Source organism: Sorex araneus, chromosome 6 (assembly GCF_027595985.1).
Source record: "Sorex araneus isolate mSorAra2 chromosome 6, mSorAra2.pri, whole genome shotgun sequence".
NCBI classification, from domain to species: domain Eukaryota; kingdom Metazoa; phylum Chordata; class Mammalia; order Eulipotyphla; family Soricidae; genus Sorex; species Sorex araneus.
In genome coordinates, this window is record NC_073307.1 from 48,770,003 (window position 1) to 48,784,690 (window position 14,688).

At 38.1% G+C, this 14,688-nt stretch overlaps 1 protein-coding gene across 1 annotated transcript; it reads left to right on the forward strand.

The window, feature by feature from the left end:
* The first annotated feature begins 4,654 nt into the window (after positions 1-4,654).
* On the forward strand, positions 4,655-5,605 carry LOC129405853 (olfactory receptor 2T5-like). The gene has a single exon (XM_055143534.1). The coding sequence runs from the start codon at positions 4,655-4,657 to the stop codon at positions 5,603-5,605; it is 951 nt and encodes a 316-aa protein (XP_054999509.1).
* Positions 5,606-14,688: the final 9,083 nt, after the last annotated feature.

Here is a 14,688-nt window from a genome sequence, read left to right on the forward strand (position 1 = left end):
CTGTTTTGCAGAGGTTTATCCAATTTTCAACATTTCTTAAAGAGACTTGTTGATCCACTCATGTGTACACTCCCCTGTCATAGATTAACTGTCTCTATATCTGAGGATTGGTCACTGTTATCTCAGTTCTATTCCATTCATCTGTCAGACTATCTAAATTCACAAAGAAATTTTTGTATAATTCTTAAGTGAGTCAGCTTTCATTGAGTTTTTAAATGATCCTAAAACTCAATCACTAATCTATTAAATAACAATTAGGAGAACTATTTAAAATAGACACCCTCTTGCTCGCTTTGGCAGCACATATACTAAAATAGACACCCTCAGTTTTCATCTAAACTATGGTATTACTATATGAGGCCTATGAAATTTAGTATTGCTTTGTGAAATATATTAAAGACAACATCCATTTGTTCATAACATTATTCTGTTTTGATTTGTTTTGTTTTGTTTTGTTTTTGTGCCACACCAGGTGTTTATTAAGGCTTATTTTTGGCTCTGCATTCAGAAATCAAACCTGTTGGAACTCATATGCAGTGCAGGGAATAGAACTCAGGTAAGCCACATTCAAGGCAAACATCCTACCTGCTATACTGTCTATAGTCTCATAAAACTATTCTTTATATAAAGGTATATACACATACAAAAATATCAAATGAACTTATAAATACTAACATATCACTTAAATATGAATTCATCAGTTGTTGATGTTGATATTCAGCTTGTGTTTGGGTAGTTAATATTTGTAATCTAACAATTCCAGATTCCAAAATTACAGGAGAAAAAGAGAGCTATCTTCTAGCTTCTTAACCTCTCAGGTTCTTTACCTCCTCTTTGTAGTCTCAGAAAATAGCTATGAAAAGAAAAGCATCAACAAATACCCAAGTGGGTACTACAAAATGAGGGATGATGTCACGCTATCATTTCTCATTATACTGTTAAATGACCACAGTCTACTTATCTGTCTGATGAGAGCTGAGGATCATGAGAAGTTGTGTTCATCCAGAATAGTGAACAGATCTACAAAAGCCAAACGGTAATTCTGCCTGTGATATACTACATTAAACATTTTACATTTATCTATGGTTTATTGTTTTAAATTTTTCAAAGATATATTATGATTTTTATGAGAAAAATAGAAAGAAATAAGTTTTAGTTTGTGAAACATTTGTTTATAACATTAGATATGCTTTAGGTATATGGCATATCTCAACACCTGTATATATTCCTTTGTAATATTCACACCACATAAATCATCCCTTTACATGATGCTCTTACTCCCCATCTCAACCTCTTTTCTTGTAATGCTTTACTTTCTCACAGTATAAGAATTTTATGGGCTATATTTTTGCTTGCTCACTTGTTTAGTTTCTATTATTATAATGATTCTTTTTATTAAACCATCTTGAGACACAAAGTTGTTTCTGACTGTGTTTCCATCATGTAATGGTCTCACTGTCTCTTCACCAGTGTACATTTCACACCACCCCTATGCCCAGTTTCCCTCCTTCAGCTTCCCACCCCCAACCTTCTTTCTGCCTTTATAGCAGGCACTTTTCTTTTTTCTCCTCTCTCTCTGTCTCTCTCTCACTCTCACTCTCGCTCTCACTAACTATCACTCTCTCTATCCTTCCCTCTCTCCTTCCCCCTCTCTCTGTCTCTCTGCCTCTGTCTCTGTCTCTCTGTCTCTCTCTGTCTCTGTCTCTGTCTCTCTCTCTCTCTCTCCCTGGGCATTATGGTTTCCAGAGCAGGTACTGAAAGGTTATATGCATAGCCCTTTACCTACTTTCAGAATTCAATTCTTGGCCAGAGTGATCATGTCATAGTAGTCTCTTCTCTACCCTCTACCCACTACTTGAGGCAAGCAAGCTTCCAACCGTGGACCAGTGGACCAGATACTATCTTATCTATTTCAGTATTTAAAATACATTTTTCTGATATTAAAAATCATAATGATACTACTATATTAATTTTTTGTTGAGGAAGCATTTATCAACAAAATTTATATATATTAGAATTAAAATTTTAAGCCTGTTCAAAATATTTTATTTTGAGGATTTCTGCAGCTGAAATACCAATTATCACTCTACAACTGTCTACTTGGGTCCCTTCCCTTCTTTACCTTACCCTATGCTTCTCTAGTAACATCAATTCTTAATATGTTTTCTTGAGAATAATTTTTTTCATAGAATGGAAGGTTATGTTTTCCAGATGGAATGGTCTGTGGGTGAGTAGTACACAAATTGTAAGGTATTTAATTGTAGTCCCTACTGATCTTTATTTTTAATTTTAATTTTGTAAGTATTTAAAATTATACAAAGAATCATATTTATATGACCATGGCCAGAATAGACTGACTGTGGGTCTCCTTAAGAGTAACCAATTTAATTGGACTATAATCTGTCTTCAGTATTTAACACATATGAAAATTGTGAGCAACAAAAAGGAAAGAACAATGAGTTGAGTGAGTGATCAAGACTCCTTGCCACTGAGTTTTGCTCAAAGCATAGCACCAATCATTTCTTGCACACATTTTTAAATAATAATTTTCAATGTTCTAAGCATGCTCAATATTTTGCCCCATTTGAACCTTACCATATCTCAATAAAATATTATTCTTACTCTCAAATTTTTTGTAAGTGGATAAAGAATCGTACCTATAAGCAAAGCTGAACTCAGAGCTACAGGTCACTTTAAATAAATTCTAATGTTAGAATCCTAGTCTACCTTTTAATATACGTGTTCAGAGAACAATATGCCTGTGAAGGAAAAGGGAGCTCAAATATTTTACATGAAACTTTTTCAAATTATATGTAAATTTAAATTATTTATTATTTATGTTATATTTATACTTATGTAAATGGTTATAATTAGAATTAATATTAACCCTTATTAACACTTTTGGTGTAAAAAGTAGCTGCACCTCCATCATGAACAAAGTGTGTTAAGATTCCCGGCTTCGATCCTTTCACTACTGGCTCTTCTTTACCCAATCTGAAGACCAAATGCCTTAACTCAACATTTGGAAATAATTTCCCCCCCATGAAATACATCTCCAACAATTTAAATATCTCATTTTCTTCAAATGCTAAACAACAGATTAATTGAACTCTGGAATATATAACTACATGTCTCTGCCTTAAATACATTTTCTCTTATAGTTTCCATATTTTTGGTAAACCTCCATAGCTAGTAAGATTTCAGCTGATCTTTATTCTATTACCAAAGACAAATAATTTTTTTAATTTTCTTAATTTTGTATAGAACTAATTGTAGGAGATACACGGTTAACGAAATTGTTCAGAATTGAATTTCAATTATACAATGTTCTAATACCTAACCCTTTGCAGTGTATATTTTCCAAAACCAATGTCCTCAGTTTCCCTTCATTACACAGAGGGAGCCTGCCTCTATACCAGAGATTGTTCTCTTGTTTTTCTGGTTTTCCTTTTTTAGGCACTATGATTCACAATTGTATTACTGAAAGGATATCATGCATATCACATGACCTCCTTTCAGCACTCAGGTCTTGTCCAGAGTGTTCATTTCCAACTATCATTGAAGTTGAAAAAATTCTTTTGTTTTTGGGTCACACTCAGCAGTGTTCAGGGGTTACTCCTGGCTCCTCACTAAGGAACTGTTTCTGGCAATGCACAGGGGACCATTGGGATGCCAGTTTAACCTGGGGTCAGCCCTGTTCAAGGCAAGCACCCTACCCACTGTACTATCACTCTGACCCAGAAGCTGAAAATTTTTTGACATAACATTATGATTCCTTTCTTTTCTTGTCATTTTGATAGATTAAAGGAACTTACACTTTCCAAATTAACAGTCCATGGTATTTGCTAATAAAAACTGTATTGGTCTGCATGTACATAAAGAAAATTCACACTGAAGAAAATTAATGTAGGCCAATAAACAGTCTTACTTCTCACATTACTTTTTTATTTTTTTTAATTTTCTTGAATCACCATGAGATAGTTGCAACTTTCATGTTTGGGTTACAATCTCACAATGATCAAACACCCATCCCTCCACCAGTGCACAATCCCCACACCAATATCCTGGGGATAGACCCCTTTCCCACCCTCCCCCTGCCTCCATGGCAGAAAATATTCCCCATACTCTCTCGCTACATTTGGGCTTTATGGCTTGCAACACAGACACTGAGAGGTCATCATTGTTCCATTATCTACTTTCAGCACGCATCTCCCATGCCAACTGGTTCCTCCAGTCATCATTTTTAATGAACCCTTCTCTATTCCATCTCCCTTCTCCCCTCTTCTCATGAAGCAGGCTTCAGCTATGGGGCAATCTCCCAGGCCCTTAGATCTACTGTTCTTGAGTGTCAGCCTCATGTGATGTCATTTTGTACTCCACAAATGAGTGCAGTCCTTCTATGTCTGTCCCTCTCTTTCTGACTCATTTCACTTAGCATGATACTCTCCATGTCTATCCATTTATAGGCAAATTTCATGACTTCTTATCTCCTAACAACTGCATAGTATTCCATTGTGTAGATGTACCAAAGTTTCTTTAACCAGTCATCAGTTTTAGGGTACTCGGGTTGTTTCCATATTTTGGCTATTAGTTATCACATTTCTTAAGTTAGACACTAATCCCAAAGTTCTCATTGAATTATAGATCAACACTCATGGACAACACAAGCTGGGGATCAAACCACACTGGATGGGCAGATTTTATCCTATTGGGATTCTTCACTCGATCAAATCACCCAGCTCTTCTTTGTGCCGTCATTTTTGTGGTTTTCCTACTGGCCTTGTCTGGAAATAGCATTCTGATCCTTCTGATACACTGGGATACCAATCTCCATACGCCAATGTACTTTTTCATCAGCCAGTTGTCTCTCATGGATGTCATGTATATTTCAGTCACGGTGCCCAAGATGCTCATGAACCAAGTCATAGGTATAAACACTATTTCACCTCCTGAGTGTGGTATTCAGATGTTCTTATATCTGACACTAGTAGGTTCAGAATATTTACTTCTTGCAGCCATGGCCTATGATCGTTATGTGGCCATCTGCCATCCACTCCATTATTCTATTCTCATGAGCCATAAAATGTGCTTCCTTTTAGTGTCTACCTGCTGGTTTCTGGGAATGGTGGACGGGTTCTTGCTCACACCTGTCACTATGACATTCCCATTCTGCAGATCCCGGAAGATCCAACATTTCTTCTGTGAGGCCCCTGCTCTAATGAAGCTTTCTTGTTCAGACACAACCCTCTATGAGACACTTATGTATATATGCTGTGTCCTCATGCTTCTTATACCTCTAACAGCAATTTCAATCTCTTATTATTTAATTCTTCTCACCATCTACAGGATGAACTCAGCAGAAGGCCAGAAAAAGGCCTTTGCCACTTGTGCTTCTCATATGATTGTGGTTACTCTGTTCTTTGGGGCTGCTGTGTACACATACATGCTTCCCAAATCCTATCACACACCTGAGAAGGACATGGTGATCTCTGTATTTTATACTATACTGACACCTGTTCTAAACCCATTAATATATAGTTTTCGGAACAAAGATGTCACAGCAGCTCTGACAAAAATGGTGAGTGGGGGAGTTCTTATGCACTGAAGTAAAGTAAGGAATTTTATTATTAAGTAAAGTGTTTCTTCTTATTACACATCAAAGTTTTATGTCTTATTATACATTATTCCCATTATTCCCCAGATTGTCTTATAATAATTTGTCATCCCACATTCTGTTCAGACTTCTATGTGTGTTTTGGGGCCATACCACGTACTTCTCATATTCAATCCTACATTTGCATTCAAAAAAACCTCTGGTAGTGCTCATGGGAACATATGGGAAGCTATACATGTCAGATTGCTTTTGTTTTGCACTGAAATCGTTGAGCAATGGAGCTGGAGACTTGCAATATAATATGGGTCAGGGAATAACATAAACTTGGTATGCAGAGAAGTACCAGCTCATTTTTATTATTATCTTGAGCAAAGTGCTTTTCTTGGAAAGTGTGTATGCCCGCATATTTTGAAGAGAACTTCGATATACTGTAGTGAAAGCCATTCCAGTTTTATCAATTAATAAGACACTCTTGGAGATCCTGACTGAAAGCATAGTTCAAGAAACTGATTATAAAAGCCATACACCAAATCAGGAGAGTTCCTTCTTTGTTAGAAAGGGGTAATTTGCCATTGATTTTAATGGTAGCTACAATGCAGTTCAATGAAAGAAACAAATGAATCCAGGATTTAGAAGAAGGCATGAAAATTTAAGAAATCCCACTACCGGTTCTGTTCAACATGCCATAAATGAGTCGTGAAGTGAAAATAATAAGACATTTGGTGTGTCATTTAAATTACCATTAATATTCCTCTTACTGGGGCTAGAACTCAGCACACCAGGCAGGGCATTTTCCTTGCACTCGACCAACCTGGGTTCGAATGCCAGCATCCCAAATGGTCTCCTGAGAACCGCCAGGAGTAATTCCTGAGTGCAGAGCCAGGAGTAACTCCTGTGCATAGCCGGTGTGACCCAAAACTTAAAAAAAATATTCCTCATACTTTCCCTGAAAACTTCAAACTATTTTTAAATTCAGTTATCTTCCTTAAGGAACTTACATCTATATGGCAATCTCATTCTAAAAAGCAATGAGATTTTCCAGGAAAATAGAACAAAGAACAAGGTCTTAATTTGTGAAATGAAAAAAGGATTCTAAAGCAAATGAGAGAATAAATGGCGGTCTAATACTAAGCTCAATGGAATCAGCAATATCGAAGTTATAAACAAAATGGCTATAAAAAGGCAGACTGATAGGCTAAAAATAATTGAAACAAGACACTTGTTCTGCACGTGATTCATCTATCACTACTCCTTGTGGGGTCCCCCCTGCGGGCATCATCCTGTCCCGCAGGGAGGACCTTTCGTGGGCCTAAGGAGGGGACGCAACCGAATGGAGAGACGCAGAGCCAGAAGGAGGAGGAGAGAGAGAGAGAGAGTTTATTCACAGCAGTTACAATACTTATACCTCTTGGTGGGAGGGGGATGGTATGCATGCTTGGACCCCCATAGGAGCAGTAGTAGAATGTTGATCAGGCATAGCCGTTGGCTAGTGAGACAAATGGTGAAATGATAAGATTATAGGAATCCCAAGCAGCCTCCGCTTGACTAGACGATAAGAGCCAGACTCTGTAAGATGGCTCCCTACAACTCCTGTAAATCACAGCTCTTCAAATTAATTTCAACTCAGCAACTGTTGGAATATTTCCCCTTTTCCAGCTGCCTTCTGGAGTTTTGTCACAGAAACCTTTTGTCACAGAAACCTAGCTGATCTTTGACCCGCAGATCTTAGGTGCTAGCCAGGTTTGACTTGACATTGTAGATTCCAGTCTCTGGCCCAGCCTAGTCTTTGGGATGTAAATTTCAGGTGCTGTCTAGTTTGTAATTGACATGTAGATTTCTTGCTGCAGCCCAGCCTGGTCTTTGGGATGTAAATCCGAGTGCTTTCAGCCCAATTAAGGCTTCCATTTTGGTTTTTGTATCTTCTTTCGGGGGGGGGGGGGGGGGGGGGGGGGGGGGGGGGGGGGGGGGCAGATTAATGGCTTGAAGATACAAAGAATTTTGTTGCCTCAACTCAATGTTCTTCCTGTAAGATCTTTTGGTGTCTTTGGTGACGTCAATGTATTGCGCCCTTTGGAAGGGCCATGATCAATAAAAGGGGTTAGCAGAGAAGGTGAGGGGGGCGGAAAGTGTATGTATAGTGGCGGGAGTGTATAGAGGAGAGAGAGTGTATAGAGGGAAGATTGGAATAAACTGCAAGTGAGACCAACCATCATGGCTCCGTTCCTTCCTTCCCCTGCCACATCATCGCCACCAACCTTCCTGGGGTGGGGGAAGCGGCCGGAGGCTACCGAACTCGGGTGGCGGGAGAGACAGCTGCTGCCCTAGGCCCTGTGCCTGGCTCGGTGCGGTGAGGCGTCCCTTCCCTCGCCCGCGCCTTTTCTTTTTATTTTTATACAGCAACTATGAAAAATAGAGTGCTCAAAAAGAAAAAAAAAGAAAGCCCACTCTTACAGGACATTCAATTCATGACAAAGTGATATAGTCAGGGAAAACTTGTCAAAAATTGATGCTGGAAAATTTTGATTATCACCCATCTCCTGTAAAACAAGAATGGAATAAGAAATGAAGTGGGTCTAATGTTTAAAAACACATAGAAAAAAACACATGTATATTTAGCAAAATATTTATAATTACACTTTTGGTTACAATCATAAATATTTGCCTTCTTTCGATTAAAAACTAGGGTCTCTTATGAGTTCTAGCATCTTATTTTTATCCATCTTCTGACTTGCTTCATTTCACAGTATAACTCTCAGTTCCATGACTGTTCCATCAAATTGCATGATTTCATTCCTTCCAGCATATAATATTCCATCGTGTGTGTGTAATATTACACCACATGTTCACAATCAACCTGTGATGGTAAAACCATGGTTTAAAAGTGGGTTGTGCCAGATCACCCTTCGCCCCAGAGCATAGGCAGGAGAAGGAAAGAGAATGGAGGGAAGAGGAAGAGAGAGAGATGAGAAATCAAGGGGGCGGGGCACAGGGGTCCAGGGAATTCAGGAACAGTAGTAAATAGCCAAAACACAGAGTTAACCGCATTGAAATTATGAGATCTAGGCTTTAACAACTGAACTTTCAGAGGGCCCTGTCAAGAGAACAGGCTGAGGGGAGAGGTGGTGTATGGAAAGGAAACTGGAAACCCTGGTGAGTGAAGTTGACACTGGTTGTGGGAAGGGTGCTGAACATTGTACGTCCAGAACCCAACAATAAATTACTTTGTAAAGCATAGTGCATTGATAACAAAATAAAATGAAAATAAAGAGATAAGTAACTAAATAAAGCCTAAGGCCACTTGTTCCTTTCAGTATCCATGGAAACTCCTACTGAAATCTATGGATAATGCATTTTCATAAACAAACATTGTTTTAAGGAAAACTAATCTAGAACTTAGCATAACTACTGTTATTTGGAGGATGTAGAACATCATCTAATAGTGACACAAACTAATTTCTGCCTTATTTTATTTTCAAATAAGAGGTGCTTGTTTTATTCATTGAAATTTATGGAAACTCCCTTAGGAATTAACAGGAAGACGCACTTGGCCTAAGAAATAATGAGGTAGAGCGTTGCCACCACATGGAGAAATGACTCTCCTGAATGGATTCTTCTAAGAAAGATTGAGCTAGAGCTTAGGCATGTTACTTTCATATGCACTTCCTTTTTAATAACTAAGGAAGACCTTCTAACTTATGTTTTTCTTTTTTTGTTTGTTTGTTTGGGGTTTTTTGTTTAGTTTTTGTTTTGTTTTGTCTTGTTTTGTTTTGTTTGCTATCCAATAGAAACCAGTTATTCTGTGATCATTGCAGTCCACCAAAATTCCCATTGAAAGCACTGGGGAAAACACTTTGCAAAGAACTTAGGATTCTCAGAGAAGGAGTAAGCTAGAGCTTAGGTGCTTGGCATTTTGACACAGCTCCTTAAGCTGCAACAGGAGAACGTAGCTCTAACTTCTGCCTTTCTCGTAATAAAGATGGGGTCATTTCATCCTATCATTTAAATCATTCAACAGACTCCTTGACTTCCATGGGAAAACACACTATCCTAAGAATGAACTTTTCTCTGAATGGAGGAGTTAGAGCTTAGTTGGCATGGAGCATGAATAAGCAGCAACTTGAATTGCAAAAGGAGGGAGAAATGCCAACTATAGCTTTACTTTCCTATGCCATTAGGTCACTTGATTCTATCATGAAATCCTTTGGAAATCCCACTAATATTAATAGGAAATTTTTTATGGTAAAACGAGCTTTAAACAATGTGGTTGTCTGTGAAAAGTGAGCTTATTGAAGGGTTACAGCACATATATATTCAGCTAATTCATTCAACTGCACCTTGAGGGAGATAATGACATTTGATAATGTTTGGTAGTATATAATCAACAATTTTATTTGGATGTTAGCATTAAAACAGAATTATAGAGCAAGAGATGACAAATAAAATCAGATTCTTTTAAGGTCTGACTTTTTTTTTTCCTTTTTGGATCACACCTGGCAATAAACAGGGGTTACTCCTGGCTCTGCACTCAGGAATTACTCCTGGAGGTGCTGAGGAACCATATCAGATGCTGGGAATCAAACCCGGATCAGCCATGTGCAAGGCAAACAGCCTACCCCGCTGTACTATTGCTCCAGCCCATGAGGTCTGACATTTTTATAATTGTGATAATCTTGTATCGTTAGAAACTTGTCTCAGGAAAAAGAACATGCCAAGGAAATTATACAAATCAGAGGGTAGTAAGCTACCATGTAACATTACGTAGTTGTCCATTGTAGAGAATCTTCATGATAAGTGAACTGAAATGCAAGTTTTCTCTGTAATACTCATATGTTCATAGAAGGAATTTCATAGGTATTTGCGGTAAAGAGTTGTTCAAAAATAATATGCTATGTACCAACAGAGTAAGGAAACAAAACGCATACTAGTCAAATTTTTCCAAATCTTAGTTTCAATTTCTAAAATAGTTCATTGAATATAAAACCACCTTCAAAGTCAAATATTTGGTATGCTTGGACATGCAAATATCATCAAATGAACACCCAAATTCATTTTAGAGACTCCTCCCTCCCCCATACTGGGAATTAATGACTTCCTACAAATAAAGAAAATTCTGTTTTTTTTACATGAAATTTCTCTACACTAGGAAACAAAATCAGTAATACAAGGGGTCTGAATTCCACATAGAAGACCATCACCAATGTATAAATCACATCTGAATATAAATTTGATACTGCTTCCAATTAAGCTACATTTTGACTGGTGTACCACAATTTCCAGACTTAGCTAGTTACATTAAATATCCTACACATTTCTTGTATCACTTGATCCTTTCAAATAATTCACAATATTCCTAAAATATTATAAATTATACATGTGTTTTCAATGTACTATTCCATGGTCCTTGCATCATTTCTGAAATCGATGATCCAAAGTCAGTCTAAGATTCATATTTGTGTAAAGAGAGAGAGGCATAGAATATATGTCTAGAAAAGAAGATACAGTGCAAGAAAATAAAGGAGATGAATTGCCTATGGTATTTCATCCTCCCATTAATAGCTTTATTGGCCACACCAATTTCACGAAGATGAAATACTATTTATTTATTTATTACTCAAAAGTAGTGAAACATGATTTATCAATTTCAAATTTCAATTTATGAAGCCTTCATTTTTACTGTACTATTATCTAAGTAACCCACCTTTGAAACCACTACCTTAAAAGTTAATCTCTAAAACAGAAGTATATTGTCAACATTTCTGTTGTGATTTTATCATTACATTCTTGGCCACTTTACCAAGCAAAATTGTAGTACATACTGTATTATTGTCATCCCATTGCTCATTGATTTCCTCGAATGGGAGCCACAAATATCTCCATTGTGAGACCATTGTGAGTTGTTACTGTTTTGGGCATATCGAATTCGACATGGGGAGTTTGCCAGGCTCTGCTGTGCAGGCAACATACTCTCGGTCCCTTTCCAGGCTCTCCAGAGGGATGGAGGAATGGAACGTAGGTTGGCCCCATGCAACGCAAATGCTCTACCCACTGTGCTATCTCTCCAGTCCAGCAGAGAGATACAGTGAAATATTTTTTTAAATTTTTTAAATTTTATTGAATCACCATGAGATAGTTACAAACTTTCATGTTTGGGTTACAATTTCACAATGATCAAAAACCCATCCCTCCACCAGTGCACATACCCCACCACAAATATCCCTGGTATACCCCCCTTTCCCACCGTCGCCGAACCTCTATGGCAGACAATATTCCGAGTACTCTCCTTCTACTTTTGGTCATTAAAGCTTGCAACACAGACACTGAGAGGTCATCATGTTTGGTCCATTATCTATTTTTGGCATGCATCTCCCATCCCAACTGGTTCCTCCAGCCATCATTTTCTTAGTGATCCCATCTCTATTTCATCTGCCTTCTCCCCTCTGCTCATGAAGCAGTATTCCATATATGAGGCAATCCCCTGGCCCTCGTATCTACTGTCCTGGGGTGTCAGCCTCATGTGATGTTATTCTATACTCCACAAATAGGTGCAGTCCTTCTATGTCTGTCCCTCTCTTTCTGACTCCTTTCACTTAGCATGATACTCTTCATGTCTACCCATTTATAAGTAAATTTCATGACTTCATCACTCCTAACAGCTGCAAGAATTCCACTGTGTAGATGTACCAAAGTTTCTTTAACCAGTCATCTGTTTTAGGGCACTTGGGTTGTTTCCATATTTTGGCTATTGTAACAGTGCTGCAATGAAAATATAGGTGCAGATGTTATTTCTTCTGTGTTTTTTTTTTGCATCCTCAGGATATATTCACAACTGGCATTGCGGGGTCATATGGAACCTCAATTTCTAGTTTTTGAAGGACTGATTTTTATTGAAATACCAAGATTTTTACAGTAGTCATTGCGTTTTTCATGTATACATCTTTGCAACACCACATCTATCCCTTCATCAGTGTCCAAAGGATCCTTCCTACACAAATCATCCCCATTCTCTTATAAGTTCAGTTCTATAGATGAAGACTTTTTGCCATTCATTGTCCCTTTAATATATTTATACTTTACATATGAAAAAAACTTTTTAAATTTGTTTTAAAAGTGGTGACACTGACACACATTTTAAACTTACTGAAATCCAACAAAATTGTAAATCAATGATAAGTTGACTTTTTTCCAAAACTGTATAAAACTCTTTTTACAGGTATGTAAACCTACAAAGGTGAATAGCATGAATAACTTTTATGCTGATAAATGTTATTTTTTAAATGAGATTTTTATTATACAAATAAGTTAATAAGAGTGAGAATCATTAATAAAATATGAAGGAGGAGCCAGAGCAATAGTACAGAGGGTAGGGTGCTTGCCTTGCATGTGCCAAACCAGGCTTCAATATCCAGCATCTTGTATATTCCCACTGGAACTGTCAGGAGTAACTCCTGCATGGAGAGCCAGTTGAGTAGACATGGAAAACCCAAGTTGTAACCTGAATCCAAAAATGGTCTCTCAGCTTACCAGTAGGGATCACTGAGCACAGAGCCAGGAGGAATAAGGCCTGAGCACGTAAGGTTTGGTACAAAATCAAAGGTGAACATACCTGGAGTCTTTGTTCTCTTCCCTTTTAGTTCTGTTGGAATGCCATAAGGAATGAAATATATATTGAATGTGTGCGTGTGTGTGTACATGTGTGTGTGTGTGAGAGAGAGAGATAGGGAGATACTATGGATTTGCTGGGCATTTTAGTAATGTTAATTCTTCCTATCATGAACATAAAGTGAATATCCCTTCTTTTCTATCTTTTATTTCATTAATTTTTTGAGACGTCACACCTGGTAGTGCTCAGGGCTTACTACTCCTCACTCTGTGCTCAGGGATTAACCCTGGAAGGCCCAGTGGACCATATGGAAGACTTGAAATCAAACCCAACTTGGATTCATGCAAGCAAATATCCTACCTGCTGTAGGTCAAGCCCCTGTTTCTTCTATTTCCTTTCATTTTTATCACTAATTCCCTGGGTACTTGTCTCTTTAATGGATGTGGTAGTGTATGTGATCATATTCTTTTTATCTCTATAAGTTTTTTGTTGCTATTTTACAAAGGATAATTGTAGTATATAATGTTAATTGCAGTGACTTTTCAGGTCCTGAGTGATAGAGAGGTTCAGGTGCTTGCCTTGAATCCTGCTGGCCCAGATTCCATCCCCTCCACCCCATTTGGTCCCTGGGCCCACCAGGGATGATTCTAGGTGCACAGTCAAGAGAAAGTTCTGAGTACTGCTAAGTATGACCCAAAAGATAAAACACGATAGTAATATCTTTTAGGTTTAATATGTATATTATATTATTTGAAAATTGTAATCATTTTACTCTTTATAATTTGAATTCCTTTTATTTTGTTTTTCTGTACAAATTTCTCTAGCTATAGAATTACATATACTATATTTAGTAAAGGTATCCTTCAAGTGGTGATGGGCTACATATCCCCGCCAATCTCCTTGTACTTGCGGAAGCCCTGGCAGTCATGCACATGCCCCAAAACCACCACCCAGTTAAAAGTTTTATCCAGCCCAGGTAAATTTTAAAACTTCCTGGAAGGCAAGGCCGCAGTCATGGATGTGCAACATATAAATCTCTACAACAGAAGTCCCCAGCCCCACCTTGCTGCTGTCAATCACCTCTCCAAGCTGCCCTGACCCCCTCCTCTTGCCCAGGTTGCTGGGGGCGTGTCCTCAAGTCAGGGGCCCTGGTCTCAAAAGGGGGATGGCCTCCTTCTGGAGCTGCCACAGTTATTTCTCCCCTTCCCTGTATCGCATTTTGATCACAATCGGTATAACCTATTCCTCTGAAGAATACCCTGGCCATCTTAGTCACTATATCCTAATAGTCAACTAACCTAACCTACCCTAATTTCACGAAAACTGTCAGTGAACACAAAAAGCTGCACAATAGTCCTTTATAAAGATATCATAGCCTCACGTCTTCAATAGAAGCCCCACACAAGCTAAGGAAGAGCGCCTGAGAGTATGGCCCATAACAACATGAAGAAACAGCGAAAATCCCCACCGCCAG

Coding starts and splice junctions, on each gene's coding strand:
- LOC129405853 (XM_055143534.1), top strand. CDS start 4,655: ATGGACAACACAAGCTGGGGATCAAACCACACTGGATGGGCAGATTTT.